The sequence below is a fragment of the Stegostoma tigrinum genome, chromosome 3 (assembly GCF_030684315.1).
Source record: "Stegostoma tigrinum isolate sSteTig4 chromosome 3, sSteTig4.hap1, whole genome shotgun sequence".
NCBI lineage: Eukaryota > Metazoa > Chordata > Chondrichthyes > Orectolobiformes > Stegostomatidae > Stegostoma > Stegostoma tigrinum.
In genome coordinates this window covers 92,249,303-92,269,081 of record NC_081356.1, presented here as the reverse complement: position 1 = coordinate 92,269,081, position 19,779 = coordinate 92,249,303, and the positions used below count along the sequence as shown (strand labels likewise).

At 42.4% G+C, this 19,779-nt stretch overlaps 1 protein-coding gene across 3 annotated transcripts in view; it reads right to left on the bottom strand.

The window, feature by feature from the left end:
• The window catches only part of LOC125450306 (arrestin domain-containing protein 3-like), a 64,755-nt gene extending 52,635 nt beyond the window's left edge, over positions 1-12,120 (bottom strand). For 2 of the 3 annotated variants that reach the window (XM_048526295.2, XM_048526299.2), the window contains exon 1: positions 11,731-12,119. In XM_048526295.2, coding sequence (XP_048382252.1) covers positions 11,731-11,998 — 268 coding nt within the window. In that variant the 5' untranslated portion in view covers positions 11,999-12,119. Of the gene's footprint in view, positions 1-11,730 lie in introns of all 3 variants that reach the window. The other variant, XM_048526314.2, reaches the window with a different exon arrangement.
• Between the last annotated feature and the right edge of the window lie 7,659 nt (positions 12,121-19,779).

Genomic DNA, 19,779 nt, shown 5'->3' with positions numbered 1-19,779 from the left:
CTGTCCTGAAGGCTGTGTAGTTTGCTGTGAATGATAGTCTAAGGTTTGACAGTTATTTGATGGTGAGAAGTTTGTCATCATCGATGACATGTTGAAGGCTGCGAAGAACATGGTGTGGTTTCTCTATTCCAGGGAAGTACTGGACGATGAAGGGTACTCTATTGTTCATGTCCTGTGTCTTTCTTCTGAGGCGGTCATTATGGTTTTTACCTGTGGCATGTCATAAATGGCGATTTTTGGTTTGAGCATCATATCCCCTTCTTATGAGGGTATCTTTAGGAGTCTGCATGTTCCTCCTCATCGGAACAGATCTTGTGAAATATGCAGGGCTTGTCTGTAGGGCAGTGTCTCTTTAACACGTTTCGGGTGGAAGCTAGAGAAGTGCAGCAGCATGAGGTTATCCGTGGGTTCGTGGAAGAGTGAGGTACTGAGGTGTGCGTTCTTGAGGAGGGACGCGATGGACACCTAACAATGCTGAAAGATACCCTCATGAGAATGGTGTACGGTGAACTCAAAAGTCGCCGGTTGCAATGTGCCACAGTGAAAATCCACGATGACTTCCTCAGAAGAAAGATACAGAACATGACCAATACAGTACTCTTCATGGTCCAGTATGATTGCCAGTTCCAATGAGGCACAGCAAAAAAACCATGCAATCCCGTTACATGTCCATCCCCCATCAGAATGGCTTCAGGACCCCCTGTCTTCCTGGGAAAAGGTCTCGAACCATCTCCATCCTCCACCACCCTCCCCTGTTTGGCTGAGCTTGTCCTTATTTTGAACAACTTCCCCTTTAACTCTAACAGGTCAAAGGGGTGGCCATGGATATCCTATTATGCCTGTCTCTTTGTAAGGTACATGGAATATTCCTTGTTCCAGTCCCACTCTGGTCCACATCCACAACTCTTTCTCTTGTATATCAATGACCCCATTGGTGCTGCTTCTCCCTCTTGTTCAGAATTGGAAAAGTATGCTACTTTCGCTTCCAATTTCCACCCCGGTCTCACATTCACCTGGTCCATCTCAGACTCATCCCTTCCCTTCCTTGACATCTCTGATTCCATTTCTGAGGATGGGCCAGCCAACAACATCAACTACAAACCCACTGACTCCCACAATTATCTTGATTATACATCCCCATACCTTGTTTCTTTTAAAGACTCTATTCCATTTTTCCAGTTTTTCCATCTTATCTGTTCTAATGATGCCAGCTTCTTCAAGGGAGCTTCCAAAATGTTCACCTTCTTCTTCAACCAAGGATTACCCATCTCCAGGGTTGACAGGGCTCTCAGCTGTGTCGGACTCATTTCCTACACTTCGGCCCTCACCATTTCTCTTCCCTCTCAAAACAGGGACAGGGTCCCCGTGCTTCTCACTGATTTTCTCACCAGTATCCATATCCAAGGATCATTAGCCACCATATCCACCACCTCCAGCCAGATGCCACCCAAAAGACACATATTCCCCTCCCCTCCCTTGTCAGCCTTCTGCAGGGACCCTTTCCCCGCCACAGCCTGGTCCACTCCTCCTTCACTCTTAAAACCCACATCCGCCCCCTACATCACCACCCCCCTCCCCCCAATAGCCCCATGGCACCTCCCCCTGAAACCACAGAAGGTGTAACACCTGTCTGTTTACTTCCTCCCTCCTCTGTATCCAAAGCCCCAAACATAGCTTCTAGGTGAAGTACCTACACTTCACACAATCTAGTCTACTATATTCGCTGTTCACAATGTGGTTTTCTCTACACTGGGGAAACGAAGCACAGAATGGGTGACTGCTTTGCAGAAAACTTACATTCTGACCCAAAAAGACTCTGAGCTTCCAGTTGCCTGCCACTTCAACATACCACAGTGATCCCTGGCTAACATCTCTGTCTTAGGCTTGCTGCTTTGTTCCAGCAAAGCTCAGTGCATTTTGGAAGAACAGGACCTTATTTTACCACCTGGGGACTCTGTAGCTTTCAGAACTCAACATCAAGTTCAATAATTTTAGGGCCCCGAGTAGCTTTTCTCATGTCCTTATCCCGTCCTCCCAGCAAACCAGGCTTTGTCATCTAATGGGCTGCTAACACAAAGAGCCCATTGTTAGCCATTAATTCTGCCAGCTGACCTTTACCCATTCTTTCTTCTGTCCAACTGCTTTTCTCTCCCTCTTTGAGCTCCAGCTCTACCTATCGTTGATTCTATGCCCCTTTCCCCCATCTTCAACATATATATCAACTATTCCCTAACTGCAATCAGTTGTGAAGAAGGGCCACTGGACCTGAAATGTTAACTCTGCTTTCTCTCCACAGATGTGACCAGACCTGTTGACTTTTTTCAGTACTTTCTGTTTTTGGTTCTAATCTCCAGCATCTGTAGTTTTTTGTTTAGTTTTTGTTTAATGTTGGTGTACACATCTGATTAAAACAGTACAAGATATTTACAGATTCAGCAGTCAATCTTAAGAAAACACAACAAATCTCTGACAACAATTTCCGTTTTAGTAGAGATAGCAAGAACTGCAGCTGTTGGAGTCAGAGATAACACAGTGTGGAGCTGGAGGAACGCAGCAGGCCAGACAGCATTAGAGAAGCAGGTAAATTGACTTTTCGGGTTGGGATCTTTGTTCAGAGAAAAAAAGTTTTAGCAGGTTGCTTTGAAGAAGAACTTGCTATTCCATTTTTGTACTTTTTTTCTTATATAGCTATGGGGTGACTCAAGTGGTAGCTGAATAACTTTTTTTAAATGTTCATTCATCGGGGGTGGTCCTTAGATTCTTTCTTGTTGAAAATTGTCATTGCCTAGAACTTCTTCCTCTTCGGTAATTGTACTAGGTGCATACCACAGACGGTGGGTTGTGTCAGTATCTGAGGAGTGTATGAATAATGCTGATCATTATTCGCTTATGATTGCACATCCACACTTCTGACTTTAGGATGGAAGGTTATTAATGAAACAGTTGAAAAGGCCTAGGACCCTACCATGAGGAAACGCTGCAGTAATGCCTCACGTCAGAGATGATTGATCTCAACACATATGACAATCTCCCTTTGTTCTAAATATGATTTCTAACGAGGGAGGTTTTCACCGGATACACATTGACTCGAGTTTTGTGAGGACTTCTAATACCGTATTTGCTCAAATGCAGTCTTGACGTTCAGGGCTGTCACTCTTACTTCTCCTTTGGTGTCAATCTCTTTTATCTATGTTGGGTAAAAAGCTGTAATGAGGTTAGCAGCTGCGTCATTGTTATTATTTGGAAACTTGGGTTCTAAACTGGAAAGCACCATGCATTATTTTAAGTTTGATTTATATTTCTACATTCTGTAAGATAAGAAAAGGATAGAATATTTTTTGCGTCAAATGAAAGGTGATGAACTTTCTGGAAATTTCTTTACATGCATTTAAATGAGGCTTTTCAAAGCCTAGAGGTGAATACGCTAGTGCCTTCCTATTGAGGGTAGAAAAAAAAGGGTTGTTAACAAGGTGTCCTGTCCATGGGGAGATAGGATCAGAAACATGTTACTTTAGAGAAAAATAGCATTGTCCAGAAATCCAGAGAGTATGCAGGTTTCTCAGAAAGAGAAACAGATTCAATGTGAAAAAGGCTTGAAACATCAGCAGTGCAGTTTAGCGGTCTCCAAAGACTGAAAGGATGAAGTTCTGAGTGGCCTAATGTCAATAAGAGAAAAGATCCAGAAACAGAGAGCTGTGGAAGAGGAGCTTAAGGAATTCGAGTTAAGAAATGTCTGCTGTGTTAGCAGTTTTCATATGGGCCTTAGTAAGAGGTATTAACTAAAGAAATAGCATCATGTGAATGTAGCAATTAGTCAAAATGAAACCAATTACAGTTATCCCCACTGAGGTTTGTATATGTTAAAGTTGTTGTTGAGGATAAAAGGATTGAATCCTTCTTTCTGACTTTTGCAGTAAGAACATTTCAACTCGTATTGTACAATATGCCATAGTTAGCACCTTTGCCTTTTTGCATGTATCAAAGTTTTCTGTTATTTAGTTAGATGTACATTGACAGCCTCTTGTGTGTTTCGTAACTGGCTACCATGATAAACAAATTGCAAAACTAAAATTTATGATCTGCCAAGCTAGGTTTCACTCTGGAACGTGACTTGTCCAATATTACCACCAAACTGAGATCATAGCAAAATCCTAACTGAGCAACAGTGAGCAGGTTATCGCTGACTGAAGGATACTTGACAGCATTGTTGATGATTCATCAATCTGCTGATAATCTAGAGTAGACTGACAGGCAAGAATTGGTCGACTTGGATTTGTCCTGCATTGCAGAATTGATGCCAGTGCCGTAACTATACTGGAACACTTTGGCTAGAGTGCTGCTCATTCTGGAACACATACAAGTCTTCAGTGCAACTGTCAGAACGTTGTCAGGTCTGTAGCATTTCCAGTATCTAGTGTCTCTAGGTGTTTTTTTGATATCATATGGAATTAATCAAACTAGTTGTGATGATGGAAACTTCAAAAGGAGGTCAAGGCATGAACCAGGTGTGCTGTCCCATTACATAAAAGCCAAATACTTCAGATGCTGGAATTCCGAAATTAAACTGAAATCTGAATAAAACAAAAATTAGGGCAGCACAGTGGCTAGCACTGCAGCTCCATAGTACTAGTGACCTGGGTTCAATTCTACCCTCAGATGACTGTCTGGAGAGTTGCACATTCTCACCATGTCAGTGTGGGTTTCCTGCAGGTGCTGTGGTTTCCTCCCACAATCCAAAACTGTGCAGGCTAGGTGGATTGGCTCTGCTATATTGCCCATCGTGTTCAGGGATGTGTAGACTGGGGGGATGGGCTTGGGGGGTAATGCTTTAAGAGTTGGTGTGGACTTGTTGGGCCAAAGGGCCTGTTTCCACACTGGAGGGATTCTATGATTTAATTTTAATTTAAAACCAGAAAATGCTGGAGAAACTCAGCAGTTGTGGCAGCATCTGTAGAGAAGGAAACAGATTTGAGCTGTCTCATTATTAAGGATGAGGATATTTGTATAGCCTCCCCTTCCCATGAGTTTTCAAATTGTTCAACATCATTCAAACCTGGATGTGGCAGACTGCAGAGTTTGGATTTGATCTGTTGGTTGTGGGGTCATTCCATTGTCTGAACATACACTTTGTTTGCTGTTTGGCACGCTAATAGACCTATTGCGGCTTCAACAGGTTAATACATTATTTTTTGTTTTAGAAAGGTCTACTGCTGCTCCTGGCATGTACCCTGTTATCTTTATTGAACTCAGGTTGATAGTGCCTGCTTGACAATGATAGTCGAGTGGATATGCTGGAAACTTGTAGTGAAGTATAATTCTCCTGCTACTGATGGTGCATAGTGCCTTATGGATGCCCAGTTTTGAGATCTGTTCAAAATCAATTTCATTTAACATAGCGAAAATGCCACACAACACAGAACAATAGAATCGAAGGCAAATAATGTCAGCATGTTGTAACTCCATGCTGGGAATTTTAACACTTCTGATGCAAAAGTATCCAACAAGTGTCAGAACAGCAGCAGAAATCCCAGCTAATTTTAAATTTGAGGCCTCATTCATATAATTTATGATTGGGTGCAGTCATGTGCCAGGCAGATCTAGAGACCATTAACTGCTAATCTTGAGCACAAATCCCAATGTCTGCCTTTCCAAATCTCTGAGGGATTTCCAAACAGCTAACCATCCTGAATTGTGTGAACTGTTCTAGAATGAACTCATAAAATTCTTATGGTATGGAAGCAGGCCATTCAACCCTTCCAGTCCATACCAACTTTTCATTGAGCATCTGCGTGGAATGCACCCCATACCCTACCTCTGCATTTGCCACACTAAACACTATGGGTAATTTAGCATGGCCAATCCACCCAATTTGCACATTTTTGGACTGTGGGTATAAACCAACGTAGACACTGGGAGAATGTGCAAACTCCACACAGACAGTTGCCCAAGGCTAGAATCGAACCTGGCATGGTGACGTCGCAGTGCTAATCACTGAGCGATCATGCTGCCCTACAAGACATAATGGAAGCGATATCTCCTGGATATATCCGGTAGCAACCAAGGGAAAAATAAATTAGCTGCCACTACGACTTGGTGGCAAGGTCATGCAAATAGTTGTTACCTCAGCAGCAGACATACTTACGGACATTACCACCACAAAGCGGCCATCTCTCTCTTGGTGAATTCATCTACACACTAACATCTCTTACCCCACCTCCATTCAACTGCTATGAACCAACACCATCTCTGGCCATTCAAGCAGGTTTAGCTTTGTAGATTGTGAAGAGTTCACTTTCAATGAAGCTGATGGAAAATATGTCCAGATATGAAGCTGTGGAAGTGGGGGAACAAGAGGTACAAACAGGGGAGAGGGCTGCTGCTGCTTAAAAGTTAAAACTAAAGGACCTGAAAGGGAATTAGTCTCAAGGAGCAAGGCGAGTACAACAACTTATATTTCTTTATGGCAGGTGAATGAATTTGTACAACTAAAGATAGCAGTTCCAGGCAAAAATAGTATGAAGAGAAATACTGAACTGCTTAAATGTTTTTAGCAAATACATCAGGCTGCATTTGGTAGCCAATAGTGAATCAACAGCACATTTTTGACCTGAAACAAAGACATGCACAAAGACTTAGCAGTATTTTTTGCATGGATTTCAAACCTCATTCTGTTGCCAGCTACACAAACTATCTGGACTTCAACTCCAATGACATCATCAAGCAAAACAGGCAGCCAATCACACTGGAGAACAGTCACAGAAAACAGATGAAAATACAAAACAGAAGCAGAAATAAATCATTCTTTTGAGGCCCCTTGAGCTTGCTCCCTCATTCAATAAGATTATAGCTGATATATTTGCATATCAAATTCCACATTCCCATCTCCCCCTGTGATTCCTCTGCCTGACAAGAACCTATCTATCTCTTCGTCTTAAAATATTTGAAGACACCACGTCCACTATCTTCGGAGGCAGAGTTCCAAAGTCTCTCAACTTGCTCAGAGTAAGATTTTACCTCTACCCAATCCTAAAAGGGTGACCCTTAATTTTTAAATAGTATCCCCCTAGCTCCATACTGACTCCTGATTATCATCTGCTTTCTAAATTTGTCCATATATATCAGCTTAAAGTAAAAGTTGAAATACCATACTTAAAAGCTTGCATAATTTTTTTTATCATAATGGAGAAATTTGTAATTCCACAAATCTTTTCTGATTTGCTACAACAGTTAAATGTCCAGTTGCATGCATTCAATAAATTCCAATTTGGAATTACACCAGCTATCATATTAAGGTTTAAAATAACAAGTAATTTGCAGTCATGTGACTTCTCGGTCTCCACTTGGGCAGATGTGGTGGAAGAAGAATCCATTGACAGCTACTTCTGACTTTCCCAGTTTAATGGTGGATGTTGAAAGTTACTGTAAGTTTCACAGAGGAATGTGGGATCTTTACCACAGTCAGGAGAGCACTATAAATACTTGTAATATTTGCAAATTGTGGAGTAGCGACAAAATGTTCAAGTCTCCATGGAATTCCTACTGGAATTCTCAGCCTCAGTTGGTGATGAAAAAAATGTGGCCTGAGCCTTTCCATGTGACAAGTTAGAGCTGGTCTAACTGGTTGTAAACAAGATCACAAAAATCTGTTGCACATTCATAGAGTCACAGAGTCAATACAGCATGGAATCAGACCCTTTGGTCCAACCAGTCCATGCCAACCATGTTCCCAAACTAAACTAGTCCCACCTGCCTGTGCTTGGCCCATATTTCTCCAAACCATTCCCATTCATGAACTTATCCAAATGTCTTTTAAATGTGGTAACTGTACCTGCACTCATCGCTTTCTCTGACAGTTCATTCCACACACAAACCATGCTCTGAGTAAAATAATTGCCCTTCATGCACTTCTTAAATCTGTCTCCTCTCACCTTAAAAATATGCGCTCTAGTTTTGAACTCCCCCACCCTAGGAAAAAGATCCTTATCATTCACCTTATCTATTCCCCCTTATGATTTTATAAATCACAACAAGGTCATTTCTCAACCTGCTACACTCCAGTAAAAAAAAACCCGGTCTTCCCGGTCTATTTGTATGTCTTAAACCCTCCATTCCTGGCAAAATCCTGGTAAATCTTTCCTGAACCCTCTCCAGTTTAATAATATCCTTCCTATTACCACAGTGACCAGAACTGCACATAGTACTCCAGAAAAGGCCTCTACAATATCAACATGATGTCCTAACACCTATATTGAAAGGACTGAGAAATGAATGCAAGCGTGCTAAAAGCCACTTAACCTTGTTAACCTGTGATGCAAGCTTCAAAGAATTATGTACCTGAACCCATAGTTCTCTCTGTTCTCCCACACTACCAACGGCCCTACATTAATTGTATAAGTACTATCCTTGTTTGTTTTGAAAATATGCAATTCCTCACATTTATCTGAATTAAACTCCATCTGCCACTCCTCAGCCCACTGACCCAATTGATTAAGTGGGAAGTCATGTTGAGATTGTACAGGACATTGGTGAGTCCTCTTCTGCAGTGACCACAATTCTAAGTTTTAACTTGTGCTTCGAGGCAGAGGGGGTGGGCAAGATCCCAATTAAGTACTTTGCATTGGTATTCACCCAGGAGAAGGATATGGAAGTCAGTGTGATTTATGTGCAGCATGCTAATATGCAAGGGCATTTTGAGATCAAGAGAGAATTGCTGTTGGTTCTCTTCAAGAATATTAAGTTGGATAATCCCCCAGGCCTGATGGTATCTACTCCTGGTGATTGAAAAAGGCATGAGAGGAGATTGCTGACACCTTCACCAAGATCTTTCTATCCTTTTTAGTGACTGGAGAGGTCCCGGAGGACTGGTGTGTTTTCAATGTTTTTCCTCTATTCATGAAGGGAAATGGGACACTATAGACCGGTGAGTCTTACATCGGTTGTTAGGAAGCTATTGGAAAGAACTCTTAGGGATAGGATTTACATGCACTTGGAAAAGTATGACCTACTTAGGGGCATTCAGCATGGCTTTGTGCGGGGCATGTCATGTCTTATTAACTTGATTGGATTTTTTGAGGAGGTGACACAAATGATTGATGAGGGTAGAGTGGTGGATGTTGTCTACATGAATTTTAGTCAGGCTTCGGACAAGGTCTGTAGGGTAGACTCATCAGGAGATTAAGATGCATGGGATTCATGGTGATTTGCCCACGTGGATTCAGAATTTGCTTGCCCACAGAAGGCAGAAGGTAGTGGTGGACTGGTGTTATTCTGGCTGGAGGTCTGCCACTAGTGGTATTCCGCATGGATCTGTTCTGGGACCTCTGCTGCTTGTGGTATATATAAATGACTTAGATGAAATTGTAGATAGGTGGGTTGTAAGTTTGCAGACAATCCAAAGTTCGGTGGAATTTTGGACAGTACATAAGGTTGTCAAAGAATGTAGTGGGATATGGATCAGTTACAGATGTGGGTGAAGAAGTGGCAGATGGGAGTTTAATCCAGGTAAATGTGAAGTGCTGCATTTTGGGAGAACATATGTGGGTGGCACAGTGACTCAGTGGCTGGCACTGTTGCCTCACTGCATCAGGGACCCAGGTTCAATCCCAGCCTCAGGTGACTATTTGTGTGGAGTTTGCATGTTCTCCCTGTGTCTGTGTGGGTTTCCTCCTACAGTCCGAAGATGTGCAGAATTAGGTGGAATTGACCATGCCAAATTGCCTATAGTGTCCAGGAGTGTGTAAGTTAGGTGGAGGAGACCGCTTTGCAGAACACCTCCGCTCAGTTCGCAACAAACAACTGCACCTCCCAGTCGCAAACCATTTCCACTCCCCCTCCCATTCTCTAGATGACATGTCCATCATGGGCCTCCTGCACTGCCACAATGATGCCACCCGAAGGTTGCAGGAACAGCAACTCATATTCCGCCTGGGAACCCTGCAGCCTAATGGTATCAATGCGGACTTCACCAGTTTCAAAATCTCCCCTTCCCCTACTGCATCCCTAAACCAGCCCAGTTCGTCCCCTCCTCCCACTGCACCACACAACCAGCCCAGCTCTTCCCCCCCCCACCCACTGCATCCCAAAACCAGTCCAACCTGTCTCTGCCTCCCTAACCGGTTCTTCCTCTCACCCATCCCTTCCTCCCACCCCAAGCCGCACCCCCATCTACCTACTAACCTCATCCCACCTCCTTGATCTGTCCGTCTTCCCTGGACTGACCTATCCCCTCCCTACCTATACTCTCTCCACCTATCTTCTTTACTCTCCATCTTCGGTCCGCCTCCCCCTCTCTCCCTATTTATTCCAGTTCCCTCTCCCCATCCCCCTCTCTGATGAAGGGTCTAGGCCCGAAACGTCAGCTTATGTGCTCCTGAGATGCTGCTGGGCCTGCTGTGTTCATCCAGCCTCACATTTTATTATCTTGGAATTCTCCAGCATCTGCAGTTCCCATTATCTCTTAGATATGGGAAATGCCTGTTTAACAGGAATGGGTCTGGGTGGGATGCACTTTGGAAGGATAGTGTGGACTTGGTGGGTTGAATGGCCTGTTTTCATACTGTAGGGATTCCATGAAATGCATACAGTTAATGGCAGGACTTTGAACAACACTGATGTACAGACAGATGTGGGGGTTTAGGGTATTTTCTACTGGAGCATAAGAGGTTGAAAGGTAACCAAATTGTGGTTTATAAAATCATGAGGAGCACAGATAAGCTTAATGGTAGGTGTTTTTTCCATACGAATGGGTATTTCAACACTAGGGGCAATATTTTTAAGGTGAGAGGAGAGAAATTCCAAATTGACATGAGAAACAATTTTTTATGCACAGAGGGTGGTTTGAGTGTAGCATGAACTTCCTGAGGAAGTGCTGAGTGTGAGCGTAGTTACAACGTTTAAAACACAAATAGGAAAGATTTGGAGGGATATGGGCCATGAGTAGACAGGTGGGGGAAGTTTAGTTTAGGATCAAAAACAAAGTTGCTGGAAAAGCTCAGCAGGTCTGGCAGCATCTGTGGAGGAGAAAACAGAGTTAACGTTTCAGGGTCCTGTGACCCTTCCTCAGAATTAAGGAAGTTTAGTTTAGGATTATGTGCAGCATGGACTGGTTGGACTGAGGGTCTGTTTCATGCTACATGACTCTATAATGTTCTTCACTGTCCACCATGCAACCAATTTTGGTGTCATCTTCAAACTTACTAACCATGCCTCCTTAATTTTCATTCAAATCACTAACATAAATGGCAAACAAAAGTAGAATCTAGGCCCGAAACGTCAGCTTTTGTGCTCCTCAGATGCTGCTTGGCCTGCTGTGTTCATCCAGCTCCACACTTTGTTACCTTGGACTCTGCAGCAATCCCTGTTGGACACCACTGGTCACCGACTCCAGTCTGAAAAAACAACCCTCATCACCACCACCAGCTTCTGTCTCTTTCCATGAATCCAATTACAAGTTGACAGAGCAAGTAAAAAATCAGTAATTAAAAACTGTGAATAATGGAAATCAGAAGTAAAAGATATAAAATGCTGGGAACATTGATTATTTGTAACATGACTGAAATGCTCAGTGTTTTCGGCTCTTTTGAAAACGCACTAAGAATTGTATACTTATTTATAGACATTCCCCGGATTAGTCACACAGCCTCGCTGAGAGACTACAGCAATCTCCCAAAGGGAAGCAGATATTTTTGATTACAAATGTTTACGAACTCAACAATGCGAGCCCACACTTACCCACACCAATTAGCAGGTACTTGTGCTTGAAGTATCTGATTCTCTGAGTGTAGTGTCGAGTGGTATTCGAGTTGGAGCCGGATTTGTGCCTCTCGGTCCAGTGGACGTACGCCTGTCCTTTGGCGTGAATTTTAAGAGCTTTCACCTCGATCTCAGCATTGACCTCGACAACGATCCGCCCAGTGACCCATTCCCCGCAGCTGTAGGTCGGCACGTTATTGTCCACGGCGCGGTCGTAGACTATTGTAAAATTTGTCACTTTCCCCATTGCTGCGGCCGAGCCTGGGAGATTTTAAACTGAGATCGTTCCCCTGCTCGATCTGACGCGGTGTGGGGCATGTCCCTCGCTGAACCGATTGGTAGACACACCCTTCTCTCTCTCTCTTTTCAGAGTTTTGTGAAAGTGAGCAGCTCCACAGTGCCACTTTGCTTACGTTTGGAGAAATTGGCATGACGGAGCTATTGTATGGTTTCAAATGTTATAGACGCCCTTTCTGTCACATCAGCCCAAATTCACTAAAAGGGACAGAGTCATGTTTTCATGTTCTTCAGTTTTACGACAGACTTCCTCATTTTTCGGGTGGGGGAGCGTGGTATCCCACTACTTGTTCGCTACAACAACAAATCGGTACTGCTTTCTGTTTTAATCGAGAGCTGCACATAGCCAGTACTCTTCATTGCCAGCATGTGTTATGTATTAACGTGATAATTCCACTTAAAAGCAGCCTGCATCTCCTAAAAGGATTAAAAACAGTAACATGAGCGAACTAAAACGAAAGGTGCTGGAGGAACTCAGCTTCTCTGGTAGCATCTTTGGAGTGAGAAACAGATGTTGAATCTGGTATCTCTGATTTGATATGGCTTGATTTATTACTGTCACGTATGCCAAGATACAGTGAAAAATGTTGCCTTACGTGCGTTACAGGCAGATCACACCACACAAGTCCATCGGGGTATCAGGGTGTAGCATACAATGTTTACAGCTGCTGAGAAAATGCAGAAGCAACGTTCAAAAGTCTGCTGTTCTTCATAAAAGCCAAAAGAATTGTGGATGCTGTAAATCAGGAATAAAAACGGAAGCCGCTGGAAAAGTTCAGCAGGTCTGGCAGAACAGTTCTGAGGAAGGGTGACCGGACCCAAAATGTTAACTTTGATTTTATTCCTTCACAGATGCTGCCGAACCCACTGACCCACTGGGTCTGGCAGCATCTGTGAAGAAAGAAAATGGAAGTTAACGTTTTGGGTCCGGTCACTCTTCCTTCAGGACTGTTCTGCCAGACCTGCTGAGCTTTTGCAGCAATTCCTGTTCTCCTGTCTGCTGTTCTTCAATCTGCACATGTTTACTAACCTTTATACCTTCTGTGTGACAGAGGAGGGTGGAAAAGCATATAATCAGGGTGGGAAGGGTGATCAATAATTTTGGTGGCTATCCTGAGTGAGTGGAAGTAGGATTGGAGTCTGGTTTGTGTTATGGACTGGCCTGTTTTCACAGCTCTCTGACGTTTCTTTCAGAATTAGGAAGAGCAATAGCCATACCATGCTGTGAAACATCCAGACAGGAATGTTTATACCATGCTGTGAAAGATCCAGACAGGAATGTTTAAAGAATGCATCTATAAAAGTTTCTAAGTGTCTTGTAAGGACAAGCCGAATTTCCTTAGCCTCCTGAGGAAGTAGAGACAATGCTGTTCTTTCTTGAGTAGTGTCAATGTGTGTTGACTGTTGATGATCATCACTCCCAGGATCTTGATGCTCTTGACAATCTCCACCTCAGCACCAATGATGCATATAGGGGGGGTGTGCCCTCCACTCCCTTTTCTGAAATCAATGACCAGCTCCTTCATTTTACTGACGTTCAGAGAGAAATTATTGCCCTGACATCATGTCATTATGCACTGAATCTCTTTCCTGTATTCTGTCTTGTTGTTTGAGATTTGACCTACAACAGTGGTGTTGCCAGCAAACTTGTGCATGTAGTTTGTGTGGAATTTGGCCACATAGTCGTGAGTGTATGAAGAGTGTGGTAGGCGTATTGGGTACTCAGCCTTGTGGGGGCATTGCTGTTGAGGATTATCATTAAGGAGGTGGTGTCACCTAGTCTTACTGACTGCAGTAAATTTGGAATTGGAGATGAGTTTGGTTGGAATTACGGTATGAAGGCAGAGCTGTAGTCAATAAATAAGAGACTGATGTAGGTATCCTTGTTATCCAAATGTTCCAGGGATGAGTGTAGGGCTGGAGAGATGGCATCTGCTATGGACCTATTGTACTTGTAGGAAGATGTCACTCTAAGGTTCTTGCGATGATTTGTAGCTCGGGTTATGGATGAAGTCGTTGACTTGCTCACCAAGCTGGCTGTTTATCGTGCAGACATTTCATCACCATTCTAGGCAACATCATCAGTGAGGCCTCCAATGAAGTGATATTCTTCTACGCCGCTTGCAGTTTTTACTGTCTGGTCTGTTAAGTTGATTTTGTCATTTTTGGTTCTTTTTTGCTTAGGTTTGTATATGAAGTCTAATTCCACATGTTTGATAATTACATTATGGGTTGAAAACCAGGCCTCTACAAATTCCTGTGCAGGTCTGTGGCTGGCTTGAGCTAGGATGGTCACATTGTCCCATGTAAATTGATGGCCTTCATTGTCTGAGTGCACTGAGATGAGACAAAGTTTGTTGTGCTGTTTTGCTACTAGCTCGTGTTCATGATGGCTAGGTTCCTTCCAGTCTGGCCAATGTAATGTTTGTTGCAGTCATTGCAATGGATTTTGTAAACTATTTTGGTTCGGCATGTCATGGGTATGGGGTCTTTGGTCCTTGTGAGTGATTGTCATAGTCTGGCTGTGTATTTGTGTGCCACCATGATTCTTGGTGGCCATAGGAGTCTTGTTGTTGTTCTGATCACTCTTCTGTGGAACAGAAAGGGCTGGAAAGTGATGGTTTTTATACCGTTGAAAAAGTGAGTGGAACAGATGTTAGGGGTGTTGAGAGCATAAAACAAAGGAAGTGCTAAATGTGCATAGTAGAGAATAGATTGGTCTTGCTGACATCATACTCATGCATGGGTTGGAAGGGGCTGTAATCAAAATGGAATACAATGTTCACGTTTTGAAATTAATGAACACAATGTTGAGCCTGAAATCTATAATTTGCTTAGACCAACAACCAGATGCTATTCCTCCAGCTTGCATTGGAACTTTGTGTAACACTACAGCAAGTATAAGATGGTCTAAGATGGACATTTTATCACATGAAGGGAAGTGCATTGAGACTGCTACATTGCTATTAAGCGGCACTTGCAAAGGAACACCCTGCTCACTGACTCTGCCAGGACCACCTGGTGCCTGAACATTTTTCACCTTTGGTCCAAACCCAAACATGAATAAAAGAGCTGAACCCAGAGGTGAAGTAAGAGTGATATCAAGATGGTATTCAGACTATGTCATTAACGAGCCTTAGCAGGACTGGAGACATTAGGAATCAGAAGAATACTCTCCATTGGTTGGAGTTATATTTAGGACAAAGGAAGGTAGTTGTTGTTGTTGGAGGTCAATCATCTCAGCTCCAGGACATCTCTTCAGCAGTTGCTCAGGGTCGTGGCTTTAGTTGCTTCATCAATGACCTTTCTGTATCATATGTTGAGAAATGGGGATGTTTGTTGATGATTGCACAATGTTCAGCACCATTCGTGACTCTTCAGATACTGAAGCAGTCTGTAACCAAATACTGCAGACCTGGACGATATTCAGGTGATAAGTGCCAAGTAACATTTACGCTACACTAGTGCCAGGTAATGACCATCTCAACAGAGAGAGAGTCTAACAATCACCCCTTGATATTCAATGGGATTATATTGGTGAATCACTAATTACAACATTCTGGTGGTTCCCATTGATCAGACACTGAACTGAAATATGGCTATGAGACCAAATTAGATGCCAGAATCCAAGTGGTGAGTAACTCATCTTTGGCATTGCCACAATTCATATCTCCGAAGTGCTTGTGATTGCAAAATATGTTTTTAAAGAGGGTTGATACAGCCAAAAGTATAAATTAAGTGGCTGTCTGAAGAATGTCCATAAAATATCACACCTAAAGATGCAAAGGGAATTTCAGACAACAGCCCTTCAAATAAGGGAAAAGGTAGATTGAAACAAGGGATTTGGAATCTAAAAGTAGTGAAGACTTTCTAAAATTGTGTGAGACCTTGGTGACACTGCAGTGTGGTATTGTACATGATTTTGGTGTGAGAAGGGAGATAGATGACATCAAGTTCAAAAAAAAGTTTTCTGATTTAATTATTGTTTTGCCAGGATATTTCTCTGAGGAGAAACTGTACAAACAATGTCTGTATTCTGTAGCATCTAGAAGTATGGTAGGTGATCTCATTGAATATCTAAAATTCATACTGGGTATGATGGGATTTATGCTGAAGAGCAAGCACACTTGTCTTAGCTGAAGAATCTAGAACCAGGCATCACAATAAAACAGGGCATTTGACTCATGTAGCAAAGGAGCTGTTCTTTTATGATGGACTTCAGGGCTGAAGATAGTGCTTTAAACTCAACAAGAGAGATGAAGGTTGAGTGAGGAGAAGTTTATAATTCTAAACAGCAAAGCCAAAGGTACAGAACAGTGTAGCTTGACATGACATTTGAAAGTCCAAATCTTTCCAGTTAGTGAAATGTAGTCAATGTTGAATGTCGGAAAAAGAGCAGCCAATTTGCACGCATTTGGTTCCCACCAAAAATCAGATTACTTTGTAACATGGATTGATGGATTAAAAATGGTGGGAACATGTAGTTATGAATCATTAGAATATGCCTCCAGATGCTGAGGACAAATAGCACTATGCTATTTCTGCCACATGCTCATGGCAATCTCCTAAATTCATTTACACAGATTGTCTTTCTCTGAATTGATCTCATGTTTATTTGTTTTTTTTTCCTTCTCCCAGAATTAGTGGAGAGAACATAAGGGGCCATAGTGCTCAGTTACTTCTGATTGTTTGATGTAGGCTCAATGAACAAGTTGGCCCTTTTCCATATACTTGTACACTCACAACATGCTTTCAGACTAATTGTTAAAAGCAGGGCAAGTTGATTATTTAAATAAAACATGTTGTGCAAGAAAAACTCAGCTGGTCTGATAACGTGTGAAGGGCGAATAGGAGTTAACATTTTGAGTTGCATAATATTTTTTCAAACTAATAGATTTTAAAAAATTAGATGGGTTATATACTGTTTGAAAGGGAGGAGAGATGTAGAATAAAAGGAAAGGTCTGGGATGGATTTAAGGGGAAAAACAGATTAAATGTCATGGATATAAAACAAAGGGACCGGTTATAGTAAAGAAACAAAGGTTTGATCCAAGAGATGACTAGATGACAGGATGAACACAGCAGGCCAGGCAGCATCAGAGCTGACGTTTCGGGTCTGGACCCTTCTTCAGAAAGAACTGGTGCAAATTAGGTTTTGAAGGAAGAATAATGGATAGCTTTGTATGACAACAAAAGCAGGAAAAGTAGTTATAGATTGGAACTTCATGCTTTACTTGACACAAAAATTGTTGTTGGAAAACTAGCTGAACTGGTTATTGCTGTGTTCATGTGACGTGAATGCAAATTAATCTCAACGAAATGTTGAAGGCATCGTTAACATATTTGTGGATGACAAAAAAATTGGTGATATCATGGACAGTGAAGAAGATAATCTAAGATTATAAAGAGGTCTTGATTAATTGGGTCTTTAGACTGAGGAGTGGCATTGGAGTTTAATGTGAATAAATGCGAGGTGTTGAATTTTGGTAATCAAACAAGGGCAGGACTTATACAATTAAAAGTAGGGCCTTAGGTATTGTTGTAGAACAGAGAGACCTAGGGATTCAAGTACATAATTCTTCGACGTTTCCATCACAAGTAGAGAGGGTGGTTAAGAAGGTGTATAGCACGCTTGCTTTCATTGTTCAGACTTTTGAGCATGGGAGTTGGAACATCATGTTGAGGTTATACAGGATGTTGGTGAGGCCTCTTCTGGCATACTGTGTTCACTTCTGGTCACCCTGTTAGGAAAGATATTACCAAGCTGCTGAGACTTCAGAAAAGATTTACCAGGATGTTGCTGGGAATGGAGGCATTGAGTTAAAGGAGAAGCTGGAACTTTTTTTCAGTAGAGCGTGGGAGAGGTGACCTTATAGACGTTTATAAAATCATGAGGAGCATTGATAAGGTGAATACCAAAGGTCTTTTCCTGCAGGTGGGGGAGTTCAAGACTCAGAGGCATATTTTTAAGGTGAGAAGGGAAAGATTTAAAAAGGACATGAGGGGTAACTTTTTTACCCAGAGAGTTGTTTGTGTGTGGAATGAATTTCCAGTAGAAGTGGTGGATGCGAGTACAGTTACAACATTTAAGAGACATATGGGGAAATATATGAATAAGGAATATTTTGGAGGGATCTGGGCCAAGCACAGGTGGGTGGGACCAGTTTAGTTCGCGATTCTGGTATTGTGGGCAGCATGGACTGGTTGGACCGAAGGGGCTGTTTCCATGCTATGTGACTCTATAACTCTATTCAATTCATAACCAGGAACCATTTGTTTTCAAAGAAGACTGCGGAGAAAATTGCAGAGATGCTTGCATTAGTCCATAAAAAAAAGTTAACTTCCAGAGGGAATACTGCCAGAGGATTAGCAAACAAGTGCAATATGTCTTAAAAAGTGAGATAGATCTAATCTAGAGGCCTGCATTGGTGCTCTTAAGGCACGAGTTCAAATCCCAAGACAGCACATAAGGAAATTTAAATTCAAAGAACGAAATATGTCCGGAATGTAAAGCTAGTCCCAGCAATGATGACCTCAAAACCACTGGATTGTTAGAAAATCTCATCTGGATCATTGATAACAAAGTGTGGAGCTGGATGAACACAGCAGGCCAAGCAGCATCTCAGGAGCACCTGAGATGTGTTCCTGAGATGCTGCTCGGCCTGCTGTGTTCATCCAGCTCCACACTTTGTTATCTTGGATTCTCCAGCATCTGCAGTTCCCATTATCTGGATCATTAATGTCTTTGATCATGGGAAAACTGTCTACACCACACCTGACCCATAGCAATATGGCTAACTGTGGATGAGTTAGCTTTACTCCAGGACATCATTGCAGGAAACTTTCAGGGCAGTGTTGTAGACCCAACCGTCTTCAGCTGTTTATTCAATAACGTTTCTTCCAATATAAAGTCAGAATTGGAAATGTTAGGTGATGATTACGCTATGTCTGCAAACTACCGAACCAGCTCAGCACCAAACCACCCTCAAGACCTAGAGAAGTAACATTTATGTCACTGAAGAGCCAGGCAATGACCATCTCCAACAAAAGCAAATCATTCCTTGACATTCTGTGGTGTTAGCGTCAGTAAAATCCTCATTATCAGTGGTTGTCATTGGCCAGAAACTGAACTGGACTAGTTATAAATACTATAGCTACAACAGCAGGTCAGCGATTCAGAAGCCTTCAGTGAATAACTCACCTTCTGACTCCCCAAAGCCTGCCCACCATCTACAAGGCAGAAGTCAAACATGTGATGGAATATTCCCCATTTGCCTGGATGAGTGCAATTCCAACAACACAAAAGAAACTTGACACCATCTAGGACAAAACAGTCTCCTTCACTGCCACCATATCTACAACCGTTCACCCCCTCAACTACAAATGCTCAGTAGCAGCAGTGTGTACTATCTACAAGATGCAGGAATTCTCTAAGGCTTCTTCGACAACATTTTCCAAACTCACAACTGTTTCCATCTAGAAGGACAAGGGCAGCAGATGTATTGAGAAGACCACAAACAACATGTTCACCTCCAAGCCACCCACAATCCTACATGGAAATAAATCATAGTTCCTCCACTATCACTGAGCTAAGAACCTGGAACTCCTTCCCTGATAGCATTTTGAATGCACACACAAAATGGACTGCAGCAGTTCGAGAAGGTAGCTCACCGCCACTTTTTCAAGAGCAATTCAGGATGGCTATAAATGCTGCCCCAACAACCTGCACTG